Raw genomic sequence first — 20,658 nt, forward strand, 5'->3', positions numbered from 1 at the left:
CCTCCCCTCCCGCTCCGTGGCTCAACGACTCATTGCGAGCTCACAGAACAGGGCTCCGGGCAGCCGAGCGAAAATGGAGGAAGACTCGCCTCCCTGCGGACCTGGCATCCTTTCACTCCCTCCTCTCTACATTTTCCTCTTCTGTCGCTGCTGCTAAAGCCACTTTCTACCACTCTAAATTCCAAGCATCTGCCTCTAACCCTAGGAAGCTCTTTGCCACCTTCTCCTCCCTCCTGAATCCTCCTCCCCCTCCCTCTCTGCAGATGACTTCGTCAACCATTTTGAAAAGAAGGTCGACGACATCCGATCCTCGTTTGCTAAGTCAAACGACACCGCTGGTTCTGCTCACACTGCCCTACCCTGTGCTCTGACCTCTTTCTCCCCTCTCTCTCCAGATGAAATCTCGCGTCTTGTGACGGCCGGCCGCCCAACAACCTGCCCGCTTGACCCTATCCCCTCCTCTCTTCTCCAGACCATTTCCGGAGACCTTCTCCCTGACCTCACCTCGCTCATCAACTCATCCCTGACCGCTGGCTACGTCCCTTCCGTCTTCAAGAGAGCGAGAGTTGCACCCCTTCTGAAAAACCTACACTCGATCCCTCCGATGTCAACAACTACAGACCAGTATCCCTTCTTTCTTTTCTCTCCAAAACCCTTGAACGTGCCGTCCTTGGCCAGCTCTCCCGCTATCTCTCTCAGAATGACCTTCTTGATCCAAATCAGTCAGGTTTCAAGACTAGTCATTCAACTGAGACTGCTCTTCTCTGTATCACGGAGGCGCTCCGCACTGCTAAAGCTAACTCTCTCTCCTCTGCTCTCATCCTTCTAGACCTATCGGCTGCCTTCGATACTGTGAACCATCAGATCCTCCTCTCCACCCTCTCCGAATTGGGCATCTCCGGCGCGGCCCACGCTTGGATTGCGTCCTACCTGACAGGTCGCTCCTACCAGGTGGCGTGGCGAGAATCCGTCTCCTCACCACGTGCTCTCACCACTGGTGTCCCCAGGGCTCTGTTCTAGGCCCTCTCCTATTCTCGCTATACACCAAGTCACTTGGCTCTGTCATAACCTCACATGGTCTCTCCTATCATTGCTATGCAGACGACACACAATTAATCTTCTCCTTTCCCCTTCTGATGACCAGGTGGCGAATCGCATCTCTGCATGTCTGGCAGACATATCAGTGTGGATGACGGATCACCACCTCAAGCTGAACCTCGGCAAGACGGAGCTGCTCTTCCTCCCGGGGAAGGACTGCCCGTTCCATGATCTCGCCATCACGGTTGACAACTCCACTGTGTCCTCCTCCCAGAGCGCTAAGAACCTTGGCGTGATCCTGGACAACACCCTGTCGTTCTCAACTAACATCAAGGCGGTGGCCCGTTCCTGTAGGTTCATGCTCTACAACATCCGCAGAGTACGACCCTGCCTCACACAGGAAGCGGCGCAGGTCCTAATCCAGGCACTTGTCATCTCCCGTCTGGATTACTGCAACTCGCTGTTGGCTGGGCTCCCTGCCTGTGCCATTAAACCCCTACAACTCATCCAGAACGCCGCAGCCCGTCTGGTGTTCAACCTTCCCAAGTTCTCTCACGTCACCCCGCTCCTCCGCTCTCCACTGGCTTCCAGTTGAAGCTCGCATCCGCTACAAGACCATGGTGCTTGCCTACGGAGCTGTGAGGGGAACGGCACCTCAGTACCTCCAGGCTCTGATCAGGCCCTACACCCAAACAAGGGCACTGCGTTCATCCACCTCTGGCCTGCTCGCCTCCCTACCACTGAGGAAGTACAGTTCCCGCTCAGCCCAGTCAAAACTGTTCGCTGCTCTGGCCCCCCAATGGTGGAACAAACTCCCTCACGACGCCAGGACAGCGGAGTCAATCACCACCTTCCGGAGACACCTGAAACCCCACCTCTTTAAGGAATACCTAGGATAGGATAAAGTAATCCTTCTCACCCCCCTTAAAATATTTAGATGCACTATTGTAAAGTGGCTGCTCCATTGGATGTCATAAGGTGAATGCACCAATTTGTAAGTCGCTCTGGATAAGAGCGTCTGCTAAATGACTTAAATGTGTAGGTGAAAAGAAAATACAAATGACTGTGATTCATATCAATATATCCTATATCTATCAATATCCTATATCCCATCAATGTCCTATATATTCTATCAATATCCTATATATCCCATCAATATCCTATATATCCTAACCTTTTAGTTTTATGTGCTTCACCTCCTTTTTATTTAATTAGAACTAATTTAAATGCCATTCGTTTTTATCACTGCTCCAGGCGTCAACCTTGTAGGCTCATTCTCTCTGCTGCAATGTGGAAACAATGTAGCAAAGAACATGTAACTATAGCTTATGGTATGGCCGGTACTTCAATGGTGAATTATACGTTTTTCTGGGTTAGAGAGAAGTTTGTTGTTGAGCAAATCAATCAATCCTGGCCCCTTAACATTCAGCTTAGTGCTCCCCAGATCCGTCCACTCCAACGTACAGCTGACGTGACATAGTGGAGAAGAGTATCTTTAGAGAGAATCCATTAGAACAGATGCATGTTTTATTGAGCTGCTTCCTTTAATGAGATGTCTGCTCCACTTTGTACATGAGTTCATGTGAGCTATTACACACAGAATTATTCATCATTTTGAAGTGCACGACCACCACTCCCCAGCAATGTGGAGCTTGATCCCAGCTTCATTTGTCATCTAATTGCGATCCCCTCACTGTGTGAGTTCCACACAACAGCAGCTTTTATCAGGAGACAAGAAAGGTTTACACCTGAGGCCTCATCCCACTGAGTAGGTCTTTGATGACATGACTCCCCCTCTGGCTTAGTGGAGTTGTGACCAGCGGGAGAGGGAGAGAGGCTTTGCTGAAACACTTAAATGATGGGTCTATAGCTAAAGCAGGTTTTCCTGTTCTTTCTGTAGCAGAGAAACAAAGGAACCCAGAGGAACAAATATAATCTCATTTCAACAGTTTATTGAATGTATCGTGTTGCAAAGAATGATTCACAATAACTGACAGTAATTATGTTTAACTATGCTGAATACTTGGACATTTTTACTAAATGAAATGTTTTACTTTTGATTAATAAACTTTGCAAATCGAGAAGCATGGGGATAAGGAAAGGTGACAGAAAGACAGGTTCAGCATGATTATCCAAACAAGAAATCCCATCAATCGTCAATAACCCATCAAGTGCCTGGGAAAGTTATTTGACTAGACCCTAATGGACAGAAGATCCACATGTACACTGTGCTGGATGTACCAGCACAGTGTCCTCCCCCGAATTACCTGGCCACTAACCCTGTATGAGGTCACCTCATCAGCAACAGGCACGAGAGAGAATTGCAAACCGAGACCTACGCAGATGGCTTGGCGTGCCTCTGAGCTTCTCATGTGTGGGTCTGTACAGTAGAAGAGCAAAGCTACAACTACCAATCTCATCACTGGTAGGATTCACAGTGGTAAAGGCCAGGCTGGTGATGATCCTCAGGGTCTCCAAAGACCTGAAGATGCAAGGTGCCATGATTAAGTTCAGTACATAAAGAAAGTGGTCTGCCACCAATGCTGTCAAAACAGGCTGAAGCACAGTGACATTTTTGTAGTATTTAAAAAAATATATATTACCAGGTATGGTGATTGAGCACACATACTAATTTACAGCAATGACCTGGGGAGAGGAGGCATGAGTGAGCCAATTGGAAGCTGGGGATGATTAGGTGACCATGATGGTATGAGGGCCAGATTGGGAATATAGTCAGGACACCGGGATTAACAGCCCTACTCTTACGATAAGTGCCATGGGATCTTTAGTGACCACAGTGAGTCAGGACACTTGTTTAACGTCCCATCCGAAAGATGGCACCCTATACAGGGCAATGGGGCATTGGGATATTTTTTTAGACAAGAGGAAAGAGTGCCTTGTACTGGCCCACCAACACCACCTCCAGCAGCATCTGGTCTTCCATCCAAAGAGCAGCTAGGACCAACCCTCCTGAGCTTCAGAGGCAAGCCAGCAGTGGGATGCAGGGTGGTATGCTGCTGGAAGAAAAATGGGGAACATCTGCCTTGAAGCAATGAAAACCACATGCTGGACCAAAGCCAACACCCTTGAAGGGAGGCACCTGGTGCAGCAGGAAGTCAGTCAAATGGAGGAACAGAGAAAGGCCAAAGCAGTGAGGTTGGGAGCCTGGAGTCTCTTGGGATGAGCTGTGGCGGATGGAACCTGCCAGAATCCAGTTCCCTTTAAGATCTGTCTATGATGTGCTCCCATCCCTCACTAACTTACACAGGTGGGACCTCACTGAAAACCCAAACACACCTCTCTGCAACAAACCTGGTACCATGGAGAATGTTTTAACAGTGCACGGTTGTCCTCTCCCTAGACAAAATAAGATGGAGGCATGACCAAGTTTTGAGGGAATTGGCCATGATCCTTGAGGAATCAACAAAGGAAAAGTGCAATCATTCTCTATGTGCTATCGGTCATGAAAGAGTATCAGAACGGCACTGAAAACCCTGATCCACATGTGTTCTCCTGAAGGTCATATGTATCAAGCATGGTTAACAGTAGTCTATAACTAGTTTATATGACACCATTTTTTTGTGAATCGAATTAAATATTCAGCTCAGGGCGTACCTACCAGATCTATATCCCTGGTGCATTGTACAATTATATGGTACTGATGTCCTGTGGTCCAATTAGCTGTAGCAGAGTGTGTGTGCGTGTGTGTGTTGTGTTCCCTGAGCTCTGGTTAATAAGAGCTAAACACTGGCCTGCAGGTCTGGAAGGATGACTCAATAGAACAGCACACCTGACCTGCCATTCACACAGCAGATCACCCAGGGTTACACGCATGCAGTATAGCCATGTTGGCCAGATATAGTCAATAATCTGCTGGCATATTTGAAATGTAAAAGGGGACCAGATCATTTACTAACTGTATCTTTCATATTGCCTACAGTAACTGTTTGTATATGTGGCTGCTTTGATAAATGTCTCATTATCTTTGAGAAGTTGCTTATGTAGGCTGTTGATCATTTCAGACATAGGGATTTCTCTTTAGTCTTGACCCTCTAGGGGATCAATTTGAGGCATGGACATGATGCCTCAGGGTTAAGAATGTGTACTATAATGATCCGTCCGAGGCCATTCAAAGTGAACATTGTTATCTTACTGTAACTGCAATGTGAGTTCACCCAGTGTAAACATCATTTCTTCTAGATTGATCTTTTTCAAATGTTTTTTTATTGTTGCATCTTTTACATGCACTACAATGATAGCCCTACACCAATTTTAAAGCGATTGTTCCATTTACAGCTCAAAATATTCAGCTTAAAGTTCTGCCCCTTTTAGCAAATTTTCGCCAAAAATGACATACCCAAATTTAACTGCCTGTAGCTCAGGCCCTGAAGCAAGGGTATGCATATTCTTAATAACATTTGAAAGGAAACACTTTGAAGTTTGTGGAAATGTGAAAGGAATGGAGAATATAAGAATATAACACATTAGATCTGGTAAAAGATAATACAAAGGAGAAAAAAAACAGTTAATTTTTTTTGTACCATCTTTGAAATGCAAGAGAAAGGCCATAATATATTATTCCAGCCCAGTTGGAATTTAGATTTTGTCCACTAGATGCCAGCAGTGTATGTGCAAAGTTTTAGACTGCTCTAATAAACCATTGCATTTCTATTCAAAACTTTGTATCAAGACTACCCAAATGTGCCTAATTGGTTTATTAATAACTTTTCAAGTTCAAAACTGTGCACTCTCCTCAAACAATAGCATGGTATTATTTCACTGTAATAGCTACTGTAAATTGGACAGTGCAGTTAGATTAACAAGAATTTAAGCTTTGTGGACGGAACACCGATCCCGAATTAATATATTCAAAAGCCCTTGATTGTATAGTGTCTTGTGCATCAACTCAGTTCATCTTCACTGCCTGCGGAATATTTCATCCTTAAATAAGACAATGGTGAACAAAGAGAGAAGAATTAAATGTCTCTTCTGAAATCCTCCCTTTTCAAACATCCACTGATTAATTAAGTGTTTAACCTTAGATTAATAATAGCCTGGATTCTGCTGCTTTAATTTCACTCTGTTTTCGTGACAATAAAATATAGTATGCTTGACCTTTTGAACATGATGGATTATTGACAGTATTCCAAAACACAGATCCAGAACGTCTTAAAAGCCACTAGTGCCTTTGCATAAATATTTTCATCGATGGAAAATTGATAAGATCACTCCACGTCGCAGTCCCTTTCTTCTAAAAGTGTAGACTACATATCCTAGCTACGTCCCTCCATTTAACAGCCCTCCAACTCTTTATTGCTCTGCATCCTAGCCAAGCGCGCGAGTCCGAAAGCAATTCAAGATGATGTCAATGGAGAGGCGCACCCTCGTTCCGAATCCAGAGAGAGAGAGAGAGCACACGCAGTGTAAGCGCACAGCTGCGTGTGGTGAAGTTTAGTATACCTCGACTACTTCGCTAGATTTAAAAAATGTATTGGTGTGGGGGGAATAAACCTGTCTCACTGCGCACGCACCGCACCAACATTGTCCAATGACTGAAGCTTGCGCATCTACTGATGACCATTACTTGAAATTGTTTTGCACAATGCGGTGTTGTATTTAACGCTATCCTTTTTTGTTGTTTTTAGTCCGCCTGCGCTCTTGGATCTTTTTTGGAGATGTCTGAGTTTAACCACTCAAATCTATCAGGCGGAAACGCTCCGGACCCGGACTACAAGTGGACGTATGAATATTACGACGATGATGAGCCTGTTTCGTTCGAGGGACTGAAAGCGCACCGATGTAAGTACAGGATCTCAGTTTACAGTCCTGTGCTGCCCCTCCACCCTTTCACCCATATTCTCTGCGTTACGCATCTATGACTTTATTGTAGAAGTGAACTGTGAATAAATCATGTGTGCATGTATTTATACGTGAGAATTACCATGGCTCATTGCATCACATTCATATTTGTGGCTAGAAGTTAGTTAAGTATAGCCGATATTCTTCATAATGACAAATACGTAGAGGGTATGTGTGTGGTTTATGAGAGATATAGAGAGAGAGGAGGGGGGGCCGCCTTAGAGTGTAAACCCTGCAGAGAAATATAAGCAACTCAATGCTGAGTGTTCCTTGTTTAGGCCTGCATGTGTGTCAGCCTTTTAACAGTAGACACACACAATCCATACATTTCCTTTCCCTCTAGGACAACATGCACCAATCAATGTCACCTCAGTCTAGACACTTGGAGCATAATACATTTTCATAGTTCTCTCTCCATCTCATTGTGCTTAAAATACTGTTGTTTTTGTCATTCAATAGATATAATGACCTACTATACATTGGAACTAAAACATGTGTTTGACCTGTCAATCAAGTCTTGTTGTGTTGCAGATTCCATCGTGATAGGCTTCTGGGTGGGCCTGGCTGTCTTTGTCATCTTCATGTTCTTTGTCCTGACGCTTCTCACCAAGACAGGAGCTCCACATCCCGAGTGAGTCTCCTTATCAACCAGCCATCACGTCAATCAAGTGAATTACTTAGCAATCCACCAAGTTCCAGTGCATCTTAACATGTGCACAATTATTTACCACAGTAGGTAAATGGCAGACAGTGTGACTGGTTCATGTTCCAAGTTTCATGGTGCTTTTAGGACCACGAATAGCACCATGCTTATTAGTGGTGGTCCAGCAGCACGGACAGTTTCTTAGCATGCACAATTATTTATCACACCAGGCAAATAACATTGGCAGTGTGGCTGTTCATATTCCAAGTTTTGTGGTACTTTCTTTCCAGCACCATGGACAGCACCAGGCGTGTTAGTGGCAGTGCCTTACACAGACTGGTTAGTTCTGCTTCAGCACCACAGAGAGTGCCTGGTTCAGAGTTTCTATTGGTTTTCTTCTCTGTAAAGTGAGACAATTCTTCCTCCCAGTCTCAGTGCAGTTTGATGACTTCTTAGTAAAGGATTCTAATTATCAGCAGCCCTCTTCCCTTGTATTCATGGCTGTAGCATATGTCTCATTTGCACACTGTGCTCTCTCTCTCGCTCTCTCTCTGTCAGCTGCCTCTTTTTTTCTTACTATTAGCTCTGCTTCGATCCTTCTTTCTCTCTTCTTTTCAGTCATAGATATCTCCCTTGGTGGTCCCTCCATCTATCCCCCCCCCCCTCAATGCACTGTTTCTCTACCATCCTCTGTACCTCTCTTTATCCTTTCTCTCTCCTTTTCAGTCATAGATCTCTCCCTTGGTGGTCCCTCCATCTATTCCCCCCAATGCACTGTTTCTCTACCATCCTCTGTACCTCTCTTTATCCTTTCTCTCTCCTTTTCAGTCATAGATCTCTCCCTTGGTGGTCCCGCTCTTCTGCCTCTCTCTGTGCCCTGTCTCTCTCCCACTCCCCTCATGTCTCTCTCTCTAGCCCTGTGCAAACAAACTGCGGTAGACTGTATGCGTTCCGGCGGAAGTCCATTCATTTCAATGGTAGGCAAGCCGCACCGCTGCAGCTCATCTGCCGAACGACCGGGTGTGTGCAGTGTGCTGCAGACTTTGGATCCAACTTGTGCATTGTTTTGCCGTGCGATATCAGGAACGGCAGCAGATTAACCACAGAAGACAGTGCAAGTCTGTAGCGTTCAACTATGTGTTTATGGGAAGCATCAAGACATTTTGTTGACAGATCAATACATTTACTTGAAAAAGTACAAGATCAAAGTTTATGATGTTTATAATTTTATGCAATTATGTGGTAACGCTTCACTTAACACCCAGTGTCGTTACATGTTATTACACGGTCATAACCATGTCATAATGTCATAAGAGCTGACATAACTTCTCATAACCTGTCTTAATATGGTCATAGCACTGTCATGACGCATGTATTTAAACCTGTTGTGACATATATTGTGTTTTTCTATGGCTGGTTATGACACCTACAGTTGAAGTAGGAAGTTTACATACATTACACCTTAGCCAAATACATTTAAACTCAGTTTTTCACATTTAATCCTAGTAAATAGTCCCTGTTTTAGGTCAGTTAGGATTACCACTTTATTATAAGAATGTGAAATGTCAGAATAATAGTAGAGAGAATGATTTCTTTCAGCTTTTATTTCTTTCATCACGTTCTCAGTGGGTCAGAAGTTTACATACACTCAATTAGTATTTGGTAGCATTGCCTTTAAATTGTTTAACTTGGGTCAAACGTTTCGGGTAGCCTTCCACAAGCTTCCCACAATAAGTTGGGTGAATTTTGGCCCATTCCTCCTGACAGAGCTGGTGGGACAGAGTCAGGTTTGTAGGCCTCCTTGCTCATACACGCTTTTTCAGTTCTGCCCACAAATTTTCTATAGGCTTGAGGTCAGGGCTTTGTGATGGACACTCCAAAACCTTGACTTTGTTGTCCTTAAGCTACTTTGCCACAATTTTGGAAGTATGCTTGGGGTCATTGTCCATTTGGAAGACCCATTTGCGACCAAGCTTTAACTTCCTGTCTGATGTCTTGAGATGTTGCTTCAATATATCCACATACTTTTTATTCCTCATGATGCCATCTATTTTGTGAAGTGCACCAGTCCTTCCTGCAGCAAAGCACCCCCGTGCTTCACGGTTTGGATGGTGTTCTTCGGCTTGCAAGCCTCCCCCTTTTTTCTCCAAACATAACGATGGTCATTATGGCCAAGCGGTTGTAATTTTTTCATCAGACCAGAGGGCATTTCTCCAAAAAGTATGATCTTTGTCACCATGTACAGTTGCAAACCGTAGTCTGACTTTTTTTATGGCAGTTTTGGAGCAGTGGCTTCTTCCTTGCTGAGCGGCCTTTCAGGTTATGTCGATATAGGACTCATTTTACTGTGGATATAGATACTTTTGTACCTGTTTCCTCCAGCATCTTCACAAGGTCCTTTGCTGTTGTTCTGAGATTGATTTGCACTTTTCGCAAGTACGTTCATCTCTAGGAGACAGAACGCGTCTCCTTTCTGAGCGGTATGACGGCTGTGTGGTCCTATGGTGTTTATACTTATGTAATATTGTTTGTACAGATGAACGTGGTACCTTCAGGCATTTGGAAATTGCTCCTAAGGATGAACCAGACTTGTGGAGGTCCACAATTAGTTTTCTGAGGTCTTGGCTGATTTCTTTTGATTTTCCCATGATGTCAAGCAAAGAGGCACTGAGTTTGAAGGTAGGCCTTGAAATACATCCACAGGTACACCTCCAATTGATTCAAATTATGTCAATTAGCCTATCAGAACTTCTAAAGCCATGACATCATTTTCTGGAATTTTTCAAGCTGTTTACAGGCGCAGTCAACTTAGTGTATGTAAACTTCTGACCAACTGGAATTGTGATACAGTGAATTATAAGTGAAATAATCTGTCTGTAAATCAAATCAAATGTATTTATATAGCCCTTTGTACATCAGCTGATATCTCAAAGTGCTGTACAGAAACCCAGCCTAAAACCCCAAACAGCAAGCAATGCAGGTGTAGAAGCATGGTGGATAGGAACAACTCCCTAGAAAGGCCAAAACCTAGGAAGAAACCTAGAGAGGAACCAGGCTATTTGGGGTGGCCAGTCCTCTTCTGGCTGTGCCGGGTGGAGATTATAACAGAACATGGCCAAGATGTTCAAATGTTCATAAATGACCAGCATGGTCAAATAATAATAATCACAGGCAGAACAGTTGAAACTGGAGCAGCAGCACGGCCAGGTGGACTGGGGACAGCAAGGAGTCATCATGCCAGGTAGTCCTGAGGCATGGTCCTAGGGCTCAGGTCCTCCGAGAGAGAGAGAGAAAGCATACTTAAATTGACACAGGACACCGGATAGGACAGGAGAAGTACTCCAGATATAAAAAACTGACCCTAGCCCCCCGACACATAAACTACTGCAGCATAAATACTGGAGGCTGAGACAGGAGGGGTCAGGAGACACTGTGGCCCCATCCGATGACACCCCCGGACAGGGCCAAACAGGAAGGATATAACCCCACCCACTTTGCCAAAGCACAGCCTCCACACCACTAGAGGGATACCACCAATTTACCATCCTGAGACAAGGCAGAGTATAGCCCACAAAGTATAACCCACAGAGATCACAACGTGGTACCTTCAGCCGTTTAGAAATTGCTCCCAAGGATGAACCAGACTTGTGGAGGTCTACAATTTTCTTCTGAGGTCTTGGCTGATTTCTTTTGATTTTCCCATTAGGTCAAGCAAAGAGGCACTGAGTTTGAAGGTAGGTCTTGAAATACATCCACAGGTACACCTCCAATTGGCTCAAATGATGTCAATTAGACTATCAGAAGCTTCTAAAGCCATGACATATTTTTCTGGAATTTTCCAAGCTGTTTAAAGGCACAGTCAACTTAGTGTATGTAATCTTCTGACTCACTGGAATTGTGACTCAGTGAATTATAGTCTGCTAAATGACTTAAATGTAAATGTTATAAGTGAAATAATCTGTCTGTAAACAATTGTTGGAAAAATGACTTGTGTCATGCACAAGTAGATGTCCTAACCGACTTGCCAAAACTACAGTTTAACAAGAAATGTGTGGAGTGGTTGAAAAATGAGTTTTAATGACTCCAACCTAAGTGTATGTAAACTTCCGACTTCAACTGTACATAAGAGTGTGAAAACCTACATTTAATCAAAGTAGTTGTTTCCCATGCCAAAAAGAATCCTTTCATTTGAAAGTTTGTTTTTGTTGAAATTAATTATTTACAGTCATATTTTTTTCATCATTTTAAATAACTTGTAGAAAATAAATATCATGACAAAGTCAAGAAGCATTATGACTATAATCACATAAGCCAGATAAGACTATCACGTACATGCCCTTATATCAGTCATCAGTCAAAAAGAGGGTGTCTGGTCCTCCTGAGATCTGCTCTTGACTTCATCCTCGTCATCAACAGAGCATTGGGCTAGTGCATGTCTGACATCAATGTGTGTGCAATTACAATGATACTTTAACAACGTCAATAAAGAAATATATATATATATACAGTACCAGTCAAAAGATTGGACACATTCAAGAGTTTCTCTTTATTTTATTTGTATTTTTTCTACATTGTAGAATAATATTGAAGATATCAAATCAAATCAAATTGATTTGTCACATACACATGGTTAGCAGATGTTAATGCGAGTGTAGCGAAATGCTTGTGCTTCTAGTTCCGACAATGCAGTAATAACCAACAAGTAATCTAACTAACAATTCCAAAACTACTGTCTTATACACAGTGTAAGGGGATAAAGAATATGTACATAAAGATATATGAATGAGTGATGGTACAGAGCAGCATAGGCAAGATACAGTAGATGGTATCGAGTACAGTATATACATATGAGATGAGTATGTAAACAAAGTGGCATAGTTAAAGTGGCTGGTGATACATGTATTACATAAGGATGCAGTAGATGATATAGAGTACAGTATATACGTATACATATGAGATGAATAATGTAGGGTATGTAAACATTATATTAGGTAGCATTGTTTAAAGTGGCTAGTGATATATTTTACATCATTTCCCATCAATTCCCATTATTAAAGTGGCTGGAGTTGAGTCAGTGTGTTGGCAGCAGCCACTCAATGCTATGAAACAACACACCGAATTATGTAGTAATCAAAAAAGTGTTGAACAAATCCACATATATTTTATATTTGAGATTCTTCAAAGTAGCCACCCTTTGCCTTGATGACAGCTTTGCAAACTCTTGGCATTCTCTCAACCAGCTCATGAGGTAGTCACCTGAAATGCAGTTCAATTAACAGGTGTGCCTTGTTAAATGTTCATTTGTGTAATTGCTTTCCTTCTTTCGAGCCAATCGGTTGTGTTGTGACAAGGCAGGGGTGGTAATCAGAAGATAGCCCTATTTGGTAAAATATTTAGTCCATATTATGGAAAGAACAGCTCAAATAAGCAAAGAGAAACATCAATCCGGAATATTTCAAGAACTTTGAAAGTTTCTTCAAGTGCAGTCGCAAATACCATCAAGCGCTATGATGAAACTGGCTGTAATGAGGACCACCACAGGAAAGGAAGACCCAGAGTTACCTCTGCTGCAGAGGATGAGTTCATTAGAGTTAACTGCACCTAAGATTGCAGCCCAAATGAATGTGTCACAGAGTTCAAGTAACAGACACATCTCAACATCAACTGTTCAGAGGAGACTGCGTGAATCAGGCCTTCATGGTCGAATTGCTACAAAGAAACCACTATTAAAGGACACCAATAAGAAGAAGAGACTTGCTTGGGCCAAGAAACATGAGCAATGGACATTAGACTGGGGGAAATCTGTCCTTTGTTCTGATGAATCCAAATTTGAGATTTTTGGTCTTTGTGAGACGCAGAGTATGTAAATGGATGATCTTCGCATGTGTGGTTCCCATCGTGAAGCATGGAGGAGGAGGTGTGATGGTGTGGGGGTGCTTTACTGGTGACACAGTCAGTGATTTATTTATAATTCAAGGCACAATTAACCAGCATGCATACCACAGCATTCTGCAGCGATCCTCCATCCCATCTGGTTTGTACTTAGTGGGTCTATCATTTGTTTTTCAACAGGACAATGACCCAACACACCTCCAGGCTGTGTAATGGCTATTTGATGAAGAAGGAGAGTGTTGGAGTGCTGTATCAGATAACCTGGCCTCCACGATCACCTGACCTCAACCTAATTGAGATGGTTTAGGATGAGTTGGATCGCAGAGTGAATGAAAAACAGCCAACAAGTGCTCAGCATTTGTTCGAACTCATTCAAGACTCTTGGAAAAGCATTCCATGTGAAGCTGGTTGAGAGAGTGCCAAGAGTGTGCAAAGCTGTCATCAAGGCAAAGTGTGGCTACTTTGAAGAATCTCAAATGTAAATATATTTTGATTTGTTTAACACATTTTTGGTTACTACATGATTCCATATGTGTTATTTCAAAGTTTTGATACCTTCACTAATTATTCTACAATGTAAAAAATAAAGAAAATCCCTTGACTGAGTACATCTGTCCAAACTTTTGACTGGTACTGTATATATAACATTGACACTGTTGACAAGTAGGATATGGTGTAATGGAATGTTTTGCTTTGTGCGGTAGGTTTTTGGGTTTTGACACTCTTATGTAGGTGTCATAACCAGCCATAAAATAACACAATTTACATCACAACAGGTCTACATAAATATGTGTCATGACAGTGTTATGATCATATTATAATAGGTTCTGACAAGTCATGTCAGCTGTTATTACATATTATGACATGGTTATGACCGTGTCATAACGGCTATTGGTGATTTTGTTTATAATACAGTTGTGGGATGTAGCCTGTTGTTACACACACCTGGCATGTGGCTGGAAGATAATGAATAACACTACCATGTTGTGTGATTCTGATTGTGGTGATGCTGTGCATAGATTGCAACAATTGCATAGAAATTATCGTACGGCAATGTGATGATACAGTCTGTTTGCATGCGGTGTCTGAGTTCTCTTTCTCTTGGAGCTTCATCCCCTCTCTCTACCTCTCAACTCTCTCTAAGCTGGCTCTTTCTTTAAGCTCAATTTTCACCTGTGAACATTTTATGTTGCTCTCTGAACCACCCTTATCCCTGTGACTGTGTGTGTGGCAGCTGCCACGGCTCTCTCACTAGCTGTCAGAGAGCTGAGCCCCTGAGTCTGTGTGTATCTGTTCCTCTGGAGTGGATCTCTGCCAGGCTCAGCTGAGGCTCAGCTCTGGGATCCCTTACAGACAAACCTCACTGCCTTTCCGACAGACCTCGCTGCCTTCCAGACAGACCTCGCTGATGAAAACAAACCGCCTGCGGGGATCAGTGACTGATCAGCATGCTGCTCTACCTTGATACTTCCCAGGCTCTATCTTTTGCAGGACCACAGCACAGCAAGCAGGCTGGCAGTTAATGCATTTAATGGGACCAACTAGTTAAGGCTGGAAATCTGTCTGTGTGTGTGTGTGACTATAACAACAAATGAAAGACGAAATGATAACCATCAGTCTCCCTCTAAGTCTTGCATTTCCAATTGTAGCCCTGTGTGTGTGTGTGTGTGTATGTGTATGGGTGTGCTGAGAATACATCAGGCTTCTCTTTTTCTCTTCATCCCAATTCTGATTTTATTTTCACTAATTGGTAGTTTTATCATTTAGATCAGCTCTGAATAAGATCTGATGTGAAAAGATCTGATAGGATTGGTCAAAAGGCCAAAAACTGGGGCAAAAAAATTGAATTGGGGGGCCTCAAGGGGCCCTACCAGGGCCAAGCCTGTTAACCTCCCAGGTCTGCTGATCACAGCGCTCCACTGCTCTAGTCCAACGCCATGACATCCATTTACTCAGCTTTCTCTCTTCCTCCCTCTCACTTGCTGCCTGCTTTAATGCAGCTATATACTGAGCTGAGCTAAAGCCAAAAAACAAAGACACCTGCTAAGAGGATAGAAATATGGTGTTGAGCCAATATACACGAGTGCCAATATACACAGACTTAGCGCACGGACAATCAACACACAGCTCTTTCTAAACATGCATTGATTATTCAATCCAAAGACTTGTTTGTTTGAGCATGAATGAAGAGTCATACTCCCCAAAAGGGAATACATGATACCCTCTCTTACCTACCATACATGTCTCTTTCTTCCCTCTCCCTGTCCTTTCTTCGCTTTCCCTGTCCGCTTTTATCTAACATCCATGTCTCTTTCTTCCCTCTCCCTGTCCTCCCTTACATAACATCCATGTCTCTTTCTTCCCTCTCCCTGTCCTCCCTTACATAACATCCATGTCTCTTTCTTCCCTCTCCCTGTCCTCCCTTACATAACATCCATGTCTCTTTCTCCCCTCTCCCTGTCCTCCCTTACATAACATCCATGTCTCTTTCTTCCCTCTCCCTGTCCTCCCTTACATAACATCCATGTCTCTTTCTTCCCTCTCCCTGTCCTCCCTTACATAACATCCATGTCTCTTTCTTCCCTCTCCCTGTCCTCCTTTACATAACATCCATGTCTCTTTCTTCCCTCTCCCTGTCCTCCCTTACATAACATCCATGTCTCTTTCTTCCCTCTCCCTGTCCTCCCTTACATAACATCCATGTCTCTTTCTTCCCTCTCCCTGTCCTCCCTTACATAACATCCATGTCTCTTTCTTCCCTCTCCCTGTCCTCCCTGATTCTGATTAAGGCATCTTATTTTTCACTTTTAATTGTGAGGTAGTCACATCTATTTCTCTTCTAATACACTCCTGGTCCTCAACTGTCCCCTGTCTAGAGGAGCTGAGCCCTGTAAGAAGCGTGTTCGTCTGACCAGCTGTGTGGAGGACCTCCGCCCCCCTGCAGACCCTGACAACCGGCCCTGCCTCCATCGCCCCTTACTGGACTCCTCTCTCAGCCGCTCCCTCTTCCACTGCTACGTCAATGAGGAACAGGCCCAGGAGGGGTCCAGGCCTAGAGCTGGGGCACGAGTTTTGGGAGCACCCAGAGGAGGGCTTGTCCAGGGGCCGGGGCGAGGCAGGTCAGGCAGCCCAGAGGAGGGGGGGGTGGAAGTAGGTGTCACCCGTGCCCTGCAAGGGGCTGCCATGTTGGGGGGGAACCGGACTGACCACAGAGAGGCCCTGTCCCACTTCAACATCCCTAACGTTGTGAACTCCGAGCACTGCTCCACCCTGGGGGCGGACGATCTGCTGCTGGGGGAGCCGCCAATCATCATGGAGGGGGAGTGTCATTGGCCCCACAGTTCACATCACATGATGGACTAAGGTCCTCTCTACTTCCTGGGGTGCCGCCAATCATCCCGGAGGGGTAGCGTCATTCCCATGGTGTCCTTCACACGATTGACTGGGGGAACCGTCAATCATCCTAGTGGGGGAGTGTCATCGGCCACTTGGTGCCCTTTAGAAGACGGACTGTCCTGCCCATCACACAATAGACTAGGGTCCTGCTTACTTCTCACACCCACTGCCGTTAGGACATTATAGATCATTATGAGGACATCACAGGACTCATCAGCCTTATATAGAGAGAGTTGTGTCAAGGTCCTAATCTAACATTCTGTGTTGTGCCAGTCATGTACAGTGCAAGCTCTCCTAATTAGGCTGTGGTTCCAGCTTCCCACACCACCTCCACTGTCAGGACATTCTGGATTATTATGGATCCTCCTACAGTAACTGTACCTCCTGACATTTTCATTCTGTTCAGATTAGGTTCAGGCTAAAATACTGTACAGTCCAAATATATAAACATTTAAATGTTAAATATACATATGTGATCTTTATGTCAACAAGGTTGCCTACGCAGAGCCAGAACTTGTGACGCCACATCTCAACGCTAAACTGGAAGTCCAGCTTCATCAAGTTGATTCAAATGTTTTTTATTTAACTAGGCAAGTCAGTTAAGAACAAATTCTAATTTACACCACGGCCAAATCCTCTCCTAACCCGGACAATGCTGGGCCAATTGTGCGCCACCCTATAGGACCCCCGATAACGGCCTGTTGTGATACATCCCAGAATCGAACCTGGGTCTGTAGTGATGCTGCGCCACTCGGTCCCCCCGTATAGTGGTGGAGGCCTTGCAGGAATCAGATAAAGGGATGGAGACAACAGAAGAGGTAAGGGGAATTTGATACAACAACCAAAATGCACCAGAAATGCAAGACTCTTCTTATGGGTTTTCAATTCAACAGCAGTCGGAATGTTGTCCTTGTTCAGTACTAATTGTAGCACACCTGTTAATCACTATAAACACCTTACTTTTTATATATCATGTGTTGCTCCTGTCAATGCGTTACCTACATGTCATATCAAGGTCTTGTTTGCCAAGTCTATAGAAGGTTGTGACTAATAAAACTATTTCAACGCCAGCTGATTGTGTTCATTATATAACCATTTCAAAGTACCTTGGAACCACAAAATAGAGTAAAGTTCTAATTCTGAAGATAACAAGTGATGAATTGTTTCACTATTATCACTTTTACAGGATTTTAAGACGTCCTCCAGCAATTTGTTTTTAATGTTCCCTTTTGAAAAGCAATATCCCAAGTATAAATACAGTAAAGTACACACTAAAATACATTGAGCAAAATAGTGTTTTTTAGACAGGAGTATTGCATTCAAGTTGGTTTGATGTGATGTCATCAGCCTCCCCCTTGCTTGAGAAAAAATTGAGTAGCAATAGAGAACAAAAGAGGAAAGGCAAAACCCCCCATTTGTGCTATGTAATGACTTACCTGGAACACCTATTGAGATGTGCCTTTTGTGATGTAAATTAGTTGAAAAGGAGACTTGAGTAGAACTTTAAAATCCCTGCTGTGTTTGATGCAGTTTCCTTTACAATCTAATTCTAAGGATTAGACCAGGGAAGAATAAACCTAATATTATTATTGAGACACCTGGTCTGGGTTAACCGGAGACACCAGGGCTGGGTTCACCGGAGACACCTGGGCTGGGTTCACCGGAGACACCAGGGCTGGGTTCACCGGAGACACCAGGGCTGGGTTCACCGGAGACACCTGGGCTGGGTTCACCGGAGACACCTGGGCTGGGTTCACCGGAGACACCTGGGCTGGGTTCACCGGAGACACCTGGGCTGGGTTCACCGGAGACACCTGGGCTGGGATAACCGGAGACACCTGGGCTGGGTTCACCGGAGACACCTGGGCTGGGTTCACCGGAGACACCTGGGCTGGGTTCACCGGAGACACCTGGGCTGGGTTCACCGGAGACACCTGGGCTGGGATAACCGGAGACACCTGGGCTGGGTTAACCGGAGACACCTGGGCTGGGTTAACCGGAGACACCTGGGCTGGGTTCACCGGAGACACCTGGGCTGGGTTCACCGGAGACACCTGGGCTGGGTTCACCGGAGACACCTGGGCTGGGTTTACAGGAGACACCTGGGCTGGGTTCACCGGAGACACCTGGGCTGGGTTCACCGGAGACACCTGGGCTGGGTTCACCGGAGACACCTGGGCTGGGTTCACCGGAGACACCTGGGCTGGGTTAACCGGAGACACCTGGGCTGGGTTAACCGGAGACACCTGGGCTGGGTTAACTTCTTGCGGCGAGCCATCCCGGATCCGGGATTGTGAATACAGCCTCAAGCTCATTACCATAACGCAACGTTAACTATTCATGAAAATGGCAAATGAAATGAAATCAATATGCTAGCTCTCAAGCTTAGCCTTTTGTTAACAACACTGTCATCTCAGATTTTCAAAAATATGCTTCTCAACCATAGCAAAACTAGCATTTGTGTAACAGTATTGATAGCTATTGATAGCTAGCATTAGCATTTAGCGTTAGCATTCAGCAGGCAACATTTTCACAAAAACCAGAAAAGCATTCAAATAAAATCATTTACCTTTGAAGAACTTCGGATGTTTTCAATGAGGAGACTCTCAGTTAGATAACAAATGTTCAGTTTTTCCTGAAAGATTATTTGTGCAGGAGAAATCGGTCCGTTTTCTGCGTCATGTTTGGCTACCAAAAAACCCTGAAAATTCATTCGTCAAAACGCCAAACTTTTTTCCAAATTAACTCCATAATATCGACTGAAACATGGTAAACGTTGTTTAGAATCAATCCTCAACGTGTTTTTCACATATCTCTTCGATGATATATCGTTCGTGGAAGTGTGCTTTCCCCTCTGAATCCCATGGCAAAATGCCTGCAGCTGAAGTTTACGCACCAATTTAGACAAAGGACACCGGGCGGACCCCTGGCAAATGTAGTCTCTTATGGCCAATCTTCCAATGATATGCCTACAAATACGTCACAATGCTGCAGACACCTTGGACGAATGGCAGAGAGCTTATGCTCGTTCATGGCACATTCACAGCCATATAAGGAGACGATGGAAAACAGAGCCTCAAAAATTCTGCTCATTTCCTGTTTGAGGTTTCATCTTGGTTTCGCCTGTAGCATGAATTCTGTGGCACTCACAGATAATATCTTTGCAGTTATGGAAACGTCAGAGTGTTTTCTTTCCAAAGCTGCCAATTATATGCATAGTCGAGCATCTTTTCGTGACAAAATATTGCGCTTAAAACGGGCACGTTTTTTAATCCAATAATAACATAGCGCCCCCATAGGTTGAAGAGGTTAACCGGAGACACCTGGGCTGGGTTCACCGGAGACACCTGGTCTGGGTTAACCCGGAGACACCTGGGCTGGGTTCACCGGAGACACCTGGTCTGGGTTCACCGGAGACACCTGGGCTGGGTTCACCGGAGACACCTGGGCTGGGTTCACCGGAGACACCTGGGCTGGGTTCACCGGAGACACCTGGGCTGGGTTCACCGGAGACACCTGGGCTGGGTTCACCGGAGACACCTGGGCTGGGTTGACCGGAGACACCTGGTCTGGGTTAACCGGAGACACCTGGGCTGGGTTCACCGGAGACACCTGGGCTGGGTTCACCGGAGACACCTGGGCTGGGTTCACCGGAGACACCTGGGCTGGGTTGACCGGAGACACCTGGGCTGGGTTCACCGGAGACACCTGGGCTGGGTTCACCGGAGACACCTGGGCTGGGTTCACCGGAGACACCTGGGCTGGGTTCACCGGAGACACCTGGGCTGGGTTCACCGGAGACACCTGGGCTGGGTTTACAGGAGACACCT

The 20,658-nt window shown here is 44.7% G+C and overlaps 1 protein-coding gene across 1 annotated transcript; it reads left to right on the forward strand.

Annotated features, from left to right (window-relative positions):
- The first annotated feature begins 1,972 nt into the window (after positions 1-1,972).
- LOC115140900 (melanocortin-2 receptor accessory protein 2A-like) lies at positions 1,973-17,898 on the forward strand. The gene is made up of 3 exons (XM_065028003.1): positions 1,973-6,837; positions 7,429-7,528; positions 16,309-17,898. The coding sequence occupies exons 1-3, from the start codon at positions 6,714-6,716 to the stop codon at positions 16,793-16,795; spliced, it is 711 nt and encodes a 236-aa protein (XP_064884075.1). The 5' UTR covers positions 1,973-6,713; the 3' UTR covers positions 16,796-17,898.
- Positions 17,899-20,658: the final 2,760 nt, after the last annotated feature.

This window comes from Oncorhynchus nerka, linkage group LG14 (genome assembly GCF_034236695.1).
Source record: "Oncorhynchus nerka isolate Pitt River linkage group LG14, Oner_Uvic_2.0, whole genome shotgun sequence".
Classification (NCBI taxonomy): domain Eukaryota; kingdom Metazoa; phylum Chordata; class Actinopteri; order Salmoniformes; family Salmonidae; genus Oncorhynchus; species Oncorhynchus nerka.

What these genes read in the sequence shown, in the direction of transcription:
- LOC115140900 (XM_065028003.1), top strand. Translation starts at nt 6,714, where the DNA reads ATGTCTGAGTTTAACCACTCAAATCTATCAGGCGGAAACGCTCCGGAC. An exon ending in GGGACTGAAAGCGCACCGAT is followed by an intron (nt 6,838 to 7,428) that starts GTAAGTACAGGA and finishes GTTGTGTTGCAG; the next exon opens with ATTCCATCGTGATAGGCTTC. An exon ending in ACAGGAGCTCCACATCCCGA is followed by an intron (nt 7,529 to 16,308) that starts GTGAGTCTCCTT and finishes TCCCCTGTCTAG; the next exon opens with AGGAGCTGAGCCCTGTAAGA.